The sequence below is a fragment of the Penaeus japonicus genome, unplaced genomic scaffold (assembly GCF_977035675.1).
Source record: "Penaeus japonicus unplaced genomic scaffold, GWHDUDI00000001_assembly GWHDUDI00000011, whole genome shotgun sequence".
Lineage (NCBI taxonomy): Eukaryota > Metazoa > Arthropoda > Malacostraca > Decapoda > Penaeidae > Penaeus > Penaeus japonicus.
In genome coordinates this window covers 14,566,018-14,576,017 of record NW_028234413.1, presented here as the reverse complement: position 1 = coordinate 14,576,017, position 10,000 = coordinate 14,566,018, and the positions used below count along the sequence as shown (strand labels likewise).

The 10,000-nt window shown below is 32.4% G+C and overlaps 1 protein-coding gene across 3 annotated transcripts in view; it reads left to right on the top strand.

The window, feature by feature from the left end:
- LOC122250571 (phospholipid-transporting ATPase VD) overlaps positions 1 to 9,583 on the top strand; it is a 110,958-nt gene extending 101,375 nt beyond the window's left edge. The window contains exons 19-25 of one of the 3 annotated variants that reach the window (XR_006222950.2): positions 10 to 180; positions 400 to 681; positions 1,552 to 1,656; positions 1,850 to 2,037; positions 2,360 to 2,494; positions 4,057 to 4,501; positions 6,040 to 9,583. Coding sequence is in view for 2 of the 3 variants with exons in the window: in XM_043012051.2 (XP_042867985.1) it covers positions 10 to 180; positions 400 to 681; positions 1,552 to 1,656; positions 1,850 to 2,037; positions 2,360 to 2,494; positions 6,040 to 6,142 (984 nt within the window). In the remaining variant the exon portion in view is untranslated. The remainder of the gene's footprint in view (positions 1 to 9; positions 181 to 399; positions 682 to 1,551; positions 1,657 to 1,849; positions 2,038 to 2,359; positions 2,495 to 4,056; positions 4,502 to 6,039) is intronic. The other 2 variants (XM_043012052.2, XM_043012051.2) reach the window with 2 other exon arrangements.
- Positions 9,584 to 10,000: the final 417 nt, after the last annotated feature.

Here is a 10,000-nt window from a genome sequence, read left to right as displayed (position 1 = left end):
TTTAACCAGACTGCAGATGTGGGAGTAGGCATCTCTGGCCTAGAAGGAAAGCAAGCAGTGATGGCGTCAGATTATGCCATTGCCCGATTCAAACACCTTGAGAAACTCCTACTAGTCCATGGGCACTGGTGCTATGACCGGCTTTCAAGAATTATTTTGTACTTCTTCTATAAAAATGCTGTAAGTTTGGTTTTCAGTGAATCTATCTAAAATGTAGGAATGCTTTCATGATGATGATATAAGGAAATGATGTTTGGTTGATGCTGTTTATTGGAATATTGTCATTTTTGCAATTTCTTTCATAAATATTAGCAATCTGTAGAAGACATCACTTAGTCTTTCTATAGGATTCTGCAGTATGAGTATTCTAACGTGCAACCTTCCTCCTCTTCTGTGCAGTCCTTCGTAATGATCCTGCTATGCTACCAGCTGTACACTGGCTTCAGCGGCAGCAGCATGATTGACCAGATGTACCTGATGGTGTTTAACCTGCTCTTCACCTCAATCCCTCCTATTATTGTTGGTATTTATGATCAAGATGCGCCAGCGGAGGTGCTGCTCTCCCAACCCCAGCTCTACGCCCAAGGCCGGGAGAGTAGGCTCTACAAGTCGCATTCCTTCTGGATCAATATTGTCGATGCAATATATCAGGCCATCGTTTTGTTCTTCTTTGCTGCTGTTGTAAGTATTAACAAGCACTTGAGCTGTCATTTTGATTGGTGAGATTTGATATTTATATGTATATTCTTTTAATATCATATATCCATCTATATATTTATATCAGTCTGTATCTGTTTATCTATATCTATCTATCAATCTCTCTATCATCTATCTATATTTCATTCTCTTATCATCTATCCATATCTACTTGCTTTTCTCTCTGTATATGTCTATCTCTATCTAATATCTACTGATATCTATCTGCCTATCTCTTTATGTCTATCTGCCTACCTGTATATCTGTCTATCTCTATTTATCTATCTATCTATCTATTTGCCTACCTACTTTCGTACCTCTGTACCTACCTACATACCTACTTGCCAACCGACTGATTCACCTACCTACCTACTTACCTACTGACTGATCTACCTACCTACCTACCTACCTACTGACTGATCTACCTACCTACCTACCTACCTACCTACCTACCTACCTACCTACCTACCTACCTACCTACCTACCTACCTACCTACCTACTTACCTACCGACCGACCGACTGATCCACCTACTTACCTACCTAATGACTATTCTACCTACCTACCTACGTACCTACCTACTGACTGATCTACCTACCTACTGACCGACTGATCCACCTACCTACCTACCGACTGACCTACCTACCTACCAATCTATCTACCTACTTTCCTATCTACCTACCTACCTACTTACCTATCTACATACCTATTTGTATGCTTTATAATTAAGTGTTTGTTTGTAGTATATGCCTTTTATAAAGACTACTCACAATACTATTCCTGTGTACAAGTATATTTTTTAAGTTATCTTTACTAATTTAGTCCGAATAATCATAGTAAATGTTTGCATGTGCAGCTCCATGAGGACTCTGATGCTGGGATGTATGAGTTTGGCTTGACAATAACGCACGCCACACTTGTGGCACAGCTGCTACACCTAAGCATTGAAACTAAATCATGGGTAAGTTTTGTTTGAGTTTACTGTATCCTTTATTGGTTAGACTGATTTTTTGACTGTATTGGTTAGTTATATAAGGTCTTGTCTATAAAACTGGTCTATATAATTACTTATGTACATAGGGAGTATATTGAGGTGAACTAATATAATTTTGTCATTATAAATTGACTTATACCATTGCGCTTGTCCTTTTCAGACAATTATCCATGTCTTTGGGATAGTGGTTTCATTATTAATTTTCTACGGGTTTGGTGTGCTTTACACCATGACTTGTGTATCTTGTTTTGGGTCACCTAGTCAGTTTGGAGAGTTGAGTCATGCCATACAGTCTCCAATTCATTGGCTGACAATAATGCTCACGTCAATACTTGCAGTCTTACCTAGGTAAGTGTTTAATTTCTCATGGGTTTAGGGGTTTGATTGATGAATTATTATATCTATAATGATAAATATTACTGTCACTTTTGTTCTGCACATATATGTAATGGTAGTGATGTGTATTTGTAGTATATTTCATAGATTATAATTTTTCTTCTGGAATTATTTTTTACTTTGTAAGGTCTTTTTATTTTGTAATTATTATTATTGGTAATGTTCCTGTTATTTTATAATGTAAATACATTGAGGCAGAGAATATTTTTAAAATATTTAAAGATGTAGTATTTACCTCTTTATCCGTTATAATCACAATCACAATATATTTCAGGTTCGTTGTTCGCTCTCTAAGCTGTTCTCTAAATCCTGATGACATAACACAAGTTTTAATAGAGAACAGACGGTCCAAACGCCATGACTTCATGACCTCATGGTCACGATCTACCTCCTCATCTTCTGTGTACAGGTAATTTTTTTCTTAGAAACATCTTGGATTCATGAAAGATTTACATTGTTGATTAAGTTATAGACTTCAGACATCAGGCTTCTATATTCTATGTCTCTTCAATATTTTCTCATATTCTTTTATACAAGTTTCTAGAAGAGAAACTGTGAAATCTTATATCTTTTGCACACAGGGAGTTATCTCTCAGCATGACATCACAGAAATTTGCATGAGCATGCTCAAGCATTATTATATACACTGATTCGATGTTAGGGACAAATAAGTGAATGAGTTAATGGGCAGATGGATGAATGGATAGACTTCAAGTTGAATAAAATTTCAGTTCAAATATCAACTTTAATTTCTTGAAGAGAAGCAGTTTTAAAAGGTCTGGATTCAGTTTCATGCATTATTAGATATCAACTTTTAAAATTCATAGCTAGTGTTATCTCTGGATGAACAGATCTCATATTCATATTATTAGAAAAAGGAGGCAAATGGTATCATTATTAGAAGGTGGTTCATGAACTCTGTTTAACTCCATGATAGTTTTACATATATATAGAATGGAGGTGCTAGTAAGAATAAGTGAATAAATACATGAATTTCTTTACATGCTCAATCAAGGAATAGAAGCAACATCCCTAATATCATTGTCTCGTAATCCAGATGCTCAAAAAGTTGTTAATATTAGATTTGTGATGGAAAGGGGAAATGACAAAGATATAAAAGGAAAAAAGGTATAGTGTTTGATTGTTGCTGAGGAGACAATAAGGGAATAATATCCTATTGTATTGTAGCTAGTCCGTTGAATTGTTTATATGGCTTTATTGCATAACAGAAACTTTCATTTTTACTCTCATGATAATGTCCATCTCTTCCTTTGTCTTTTCCTGGTATTTAGATAGTTGATTGTGGGATGATTGTGGCAGTATCCTTCATACACTATTTTATTCACTTGCAGTTGAATGCAGCTTTCAAACTCATGACAAAATACCTACATATCTTGTTATGTGAATTAAGATTTGATACTGTTTTAATTTACCAATTACAGAGCAACTTGCTTAGTAAAGTGCCTCTTAGACTTGACAGAACTTGCTTGGTCTAATATAGTTTATTCTTTATTAACAAATTGCTTTTGAGCTAGTTAGTTTTTTGCAGCTGTTTTTGTGTAATTTGAAAGGAACAAGTTATTGTTTTTGCATTTTACATCCATAATTTACAAAAAATCGATAATAAACTTTATTTGCTTCCAAGTGCTCTAAATAGTTTTAGTTCTAAATAAAGTTTTAATGATTGGCCTAAAAAATGTCTATATATTGTTTTTTTCTTAATTAAAATCAATTGAATGAATTAGATCAAAATATATAATCATGATTAATCTTTTTTATTAGTTTTGATCTCTTTAGTAGTTTTCTTGTATGGTCATGGTGATTTTTTCTTTCCTTTTTTTTTTATCTAAATATAATTCATCATGGTTAATTTTTTCTTAAGCATGTTCATTTCAGCTTCTTACACTCATTAAGAGAAATTTCAAGAAATCTTTCTTGGGCACCCACTCAACACTCTCTTCCTTGCTACAGACGCCGAGAGCCTGACCACTAACCTTAAGAGTGGGCCAGAGGAAGGCAACGATAACCTGATCACTTGCAAAAGTCCCAAGATGAATATGAAGTAGAATAAACTTCTGTCCCCCTTTTATTTTGCTTGATTTTTATTTTTTTTTTTTTTTTATTATAATGAAGTCATGGGTTTAGGGAAGAATTAAATGGTTGTTTGATTCTTTAGTGTTACTACATACACAAAAGAGATATTTGTTTTGTCAGATTTTCTTTTTTCACTGTGCATATTTATGTTTTCAACCTTTAAGTAAATATATTAGTATTAAATTATTAAGATGTTCTTCCACACAAGTCCAATATTTTTCCAAGACAACCTCTTTAGTCTTGACATTTCAAGTAATTAAGGATTTATCTTGCATTCCCTGGATGCACCGAATGTTCCTGGCAATAAAGGAGTCAGAACCAGGTTTGTTGCATGTTCTTTTTGGTTTTCCGGCTTGATTTGAACGTGGTGAATGTAGAATTCTGACTTTCTTTAAGTCTTTGGTCTGAGCACTTATTTCTCAGCTTATTGCACTTCTCTTGTCTTTTGGGGTGTTTCTCCTGTAGAATGCTGACTTGTCTAATGTATTTCCTGTGGGGGGGGTTTGTTGATTGATTCTTTTTTTTTTTTCTAATATTATTATTATCTTAATTATTATTTTTTTTTTAATTTATTATATTTTTTTAAATTAGTGTTTCATGTACTCATTTTTATTGCTTTGTTATCTGCCTTTTTTATATGTGTGTAGCTTCTTTGATTAAGGTATCAATAAAATTCACAGAATAGAGTGATGTTAATTCTTTACAGAGTATTGTTATTGCTATTTTTTTTAATCAGGGAAAAAATATAATGTTGCCAGACACACGGTTTTCAACAAAACTTTTAGTGCACAATATATTTTTAATAGAAATCTCAGAACTGAGGAAATTTGAAATGGTTTTGATCACTTCCCCCAGAATGGACTGTTTTGCATTTTCATTTTTTTTTTCTTCTTTTTTTTCTTTTAATTGTTTTGCCATTTCAGGGGTTGACTGGGAAATCTTTGGTAGGATACAAGGTTAGATTATTTAGGTTTATCTAGTGCTTTTGCCAGAAATCTTATAGATGACATTGTATGTTTTCAAATTATACTAGTAAATATGTTTTCTTTTTGAATGATATATTTATTTTTGTTTGGTTATTGTTGCTTTACTTAATACTACAATTGTTAATATTGTTGCTGTCTTCAAAACAGTAACTAACATATCATCATCTTCACTGATGGCATTGTCATCGTCAGTATATTCATCACCATTGTCATCATCATTGCCATATTCATCACCAACGTTATCATCATTGTCATATTCATCACCACTGTTATCTTCATCGTCATATTCATCACCACTGTCATCTTCATTGTCATCATCATTGCCAACACAATCATCATTATCACTATTGCTATTATCTAATTAGTTTTCTCAAGAAATTGTTATAATTTTTGAGGTTTTCTATTACTTGCATGATTAGTACTATTGATAATATGATTTATTTATTTTTATTTTTATGGGTATCATTATATCATTGCAGATATTTTTCCAATTATTATATAAGTTACTAAAGTTCATCATATTTTTTCAATTTATAGCAAATATTCTTTTCCTCCTTACCATAGTTATTACATATTGTCATAGATATTGTAATTGTCTTTATCTGTAGTATCAGCATCAACTATATCATAGCCATTTGTTTCATTTTCTCCCAGCAAATTGCTTGTCGTTATATTTCTATACTATTATACTTTATTTTTATTTATGTTTGTACAGATTTATTCATTTATATTATCATGTATTTATCTATTTTTATTTTTTTCTACATAAAAGTGTTATTTATTTGTTTGTTTGCTATACCTGACATTGCCATTCTTTATCTAGTTCATTTATACCCTGGCAAGCCTACTAACCCCTCCCTCTCGAACCCGCCAGGCCCAACTATGAGGCAGAAACCGGTGACGAAGCCTCGGAACCCCTGAGCTCCATGGTTACTACCACCACGGTCCTAACTACCACGGAAGAAGCCGAAGTGTGAGAAGGATTGAAAAGGCAGAGGAATTTTCAGTGCTGTTACAATTATATTGGGAGAGAGGAGGAAGATGAAAGGAACGGAAGAGGAAATGGTTGAGTGACGGTTCCTCTGTCTAATCTTGTGGAGATCTTGTGGAAGGTGTTTAATGAGTGAAGATGGTTCTCCAAGCTGTGTAGAGGTGAAGCTGTGGAAAGATGGATGCTTGCAAATGACCATTGATCTTCTGTAGCATTTTAGGGTCTGCAGGAATGGAGTGATTCAGGAAAATTCACATTGCAGATTGGAAGGAAGATGAAAAAAAAGAGACTTTGAAGATAATCACTGCAATATGTACACCATTTTGTTTAATATGACTAGTGTGAAAATGGAGTGCGATTGCCAGAAAGTGCTTAGATGTGGCTTCAGTGCTATGAGGCAGGACTAGGTTTATCTAATAATTTGTCGCCAGTAAAGCACCACCTCAGGAAATTCAGGTAGTGTAACAGTGTCAGAAAAAAAAAATAACCGAAAAAAAAGAGAATGTTCTCTAAGTAGCATGTAGTGTTTTATTTATCTTTCTTATGATCTTATTTATAATTATCATTATTATCATTTTTTAACTATTTTCTTTAGTTTGTTTGTAATTTGATCACGCTTGGATATGCTTCAAAAGACTTGCATGATGCAATAAAAGAAAAAAAGGAAAATCAAAGAGCAACAAGAATTATCATATTATATGTTAAAGCTAAATATTAATTTTGGGGCTTAAACCAGGATATCCCAAAGGTAGTGTCTTAGAAAACACATTTATATAGGGAAGATACATATCAATTTTTTTCATATCTGGTGAAACATTTATCAAACATTGTATTATTATTATTATTATTATTATTATTATTATTATTATTATTATTATTTTTAAGATAAGTAAGTGGTAAAATCAATCATGAGAAGGGAGCGAAGGTAATTAAAGGTGACATAATCCAAGTGATTTTTTCAACATTCCAGTAATCTGTAGTAAACAAAGGGTACTTAACATGTCAAAGCCAAAGATGATACCAGCTGTTTTTGGAAAGCATAGATAGAGAGTACTTTTACATAGGTTTAGCTATCTTCTTCAGGGGACTTGCAATTATGTGCCTTCGTGGTTTTGTCATGTGCTTCCATACTTGCGCAAGTCTGGAAGTTGTGCCAATGAATGCTGTGACAGATATGGACTTTGTTTTCTATAATATTAGGAAGTCGTTTCTGGGGTGAATGCAGATGTGACATAAGTCTTGAATGATGCAAATTATGATGGTTTATCTTTATTTATTTATCATTTTTTAAAGTGTTTTTCATCCTAGTATTTATATTTCATTGTGATCATGATTTATAATACCTTCTAAAGTGAAAAATGGTTTACATATTTTTATTTGTAGTGGATATTTCTTCTATCCATATTCCATACAACCATAAAATTGCACAGTATTCTAGATTTTTAATATTTCATCGTCATGGAACGCAACTGGTAATGAAAGTCATTTGTACACACAAGTAAAATCAACTTCTATACTGCTAAAGAAAACTGATGGTGATATATGATGCTATTTTTGTTAAGAAAAAAAAAAGAAAAGAAATTTGCCTTTCAAACTCAAGGCCTTATGGGATACTCTAAGCCTTCATATTCGGAGATGCTACATAAATTATTGTAAGATACACTCTGTAATCCTCGTTTGTTATTCAGTTGTTATTAATAAGGTGGCATAGGGACCAGAGATTGTGTAATGATCTGTTTGTACTATAGTGAAAACAGTTTTTTACTTCCTCAGAGGATTGGAAGCTATTCAGATTTTTAATTTTATTACTCTGTTTTTGTCAATTTACTTACATGAAATCCACCAAGAAACTTATATAGTTTTGATTTATTTTGTTCTAATTGTTCTTTTCTTTATTTAGTGTCCCGTTATTTTGAAGAAATTCACCTTCAGTGATATTATCTGATTAACATAAGTGATAGAAGTTTATAATGATAATTTAAACGTGCTAGATATTTTTCATTGATAATCATAATCATTGTCATTACTGGTAAAGGAGGGCATTATTTCAACAGTGAATGTATCAAAATGCTTCATATAATAGCAGTGAGGTTGTGTAATTCCTGTAATTCTAAATTTTATCAAGGATCCCGATAATGAAGTATAAAAAGGTATATAACTACAGTATCTGCCATATCTTGGGCATTAGTGCCTGCAGTCTTTCTTGTGCCAAATAGGCCATATGGGATAATCTTTCTGAATCTAGATTTTACAACCTGTTGCCAGAAAATTATACTAAAATTCATTGACTTGCATGATGAAGGCTTTTGTCAAGTATGCATTATAAAGCGCAGTTGTGTTGCTGTCTAGTAACATGGAATTGTGCACACTAAGTTCATGCTATTGGATTGCTAGCATTATATTGCATTTTAAATCTTTGTCCTTCAATGTCAAATGTCTGTTGCCTACTGTGATGCCACAATAATTTTTTTGTTTTGGGGTAAGATGAGTTAAGTTGGAATGAAACAAGGTTGTACATAGAGTTTCAGGATTGATGCCAATGATCAAAGTGCGATAAGGGGTCATATTTTACAGTACTTGTAAACCCCCAGCTGCTGAAGATTTGGCTTTTGAGGTTTGCAAACTGGAAAATTTAGTATCCCTACTTTTTAAAAGAGAATACAGATTCAAACTTTAATTTTATACCATTATTTATTAAAACCAAAGTCTGGTGAGACTTTCCTTTCTCTACATGTATTCTAGTCAATTCAAGGTTGATTTTTATTTTTATTTTTCTTTGTTTATTTTTAATGCAGAAGGAAAAAAAGGTACTTAGCCAATTGCATGAGTAATTAATGCTGATTATTGTGCAAGTGACTTTTTTCAGCATTGCCATAAATTTTATGTACAGTACATCCCAGGATAACACCAATTCTTTTCAGTAAGAATGTGTTGAATACATTCCAGTAATTTTTGTGTGTTGTAATTGGTGAACTGATTAATGTATATATTGAATTGCCTCCTTAGAGGTTTTTCTTATCAGCAGTTCAGATATTTGTTATTTTTATCTGGATTGGAATTTTGATTTTGGAAATAGAAGTTCAGTCCTGTTGTTAACATGAAACAATATCCCTGTGATTTGTACATATATATATATTTGTCATACTGTGAAATGGCTGCACATGATATATCTTAAATACCAATGATTTTTATTGTAATGTCCGTGATGGAGAGTTTTAATTATTTTGACCTTTTTTTGGGGGGAGATTTGTTACATTGTGAGATTTGAGTTTATTCAAATAAGTATATATCATGATGTGGCTAAGGGTGAAGATACATACCATACAAACTATCTGGATGCTATGTGTGTAAGCATTGCACAAGATATTGTGTACTAAAAGTTTTGTTGAAAATATATTTATAGGCCATAATAAATATTTTAGTGTAATGTTATTTGTTTCATTCTCTTTTCAACTAATCATTCTTGGTTCGTTCCTTTTATAAATTGGTGATGGGTTGGGGGAACAATTGGAAAAACTATCTAAATGATATGTTGATATACTTAAAGAGTAAGCAAATTGAGGCCAAAATTTAAGAGAAGTAGATTTTGTTGTAAAAGAAATTCTAGTTTGCATGAGATATGTAGTTGAAAGAAGATTATAAGAAGAACTTCAAGAGGGAATCATATGGGTGTCATTGGTTATGCTTATCTGAAATTTTAATAACTTGTGTATACTGTCAAGTTTTATTTGAAGATATTTTGGAAATGATAGCGAATGGCATCATGATGCAGTGTTAAAATAACAACACAAATGAATATACAATTCTCAGAATGTATGAAATAAATTGCAACTTAAATGATGCA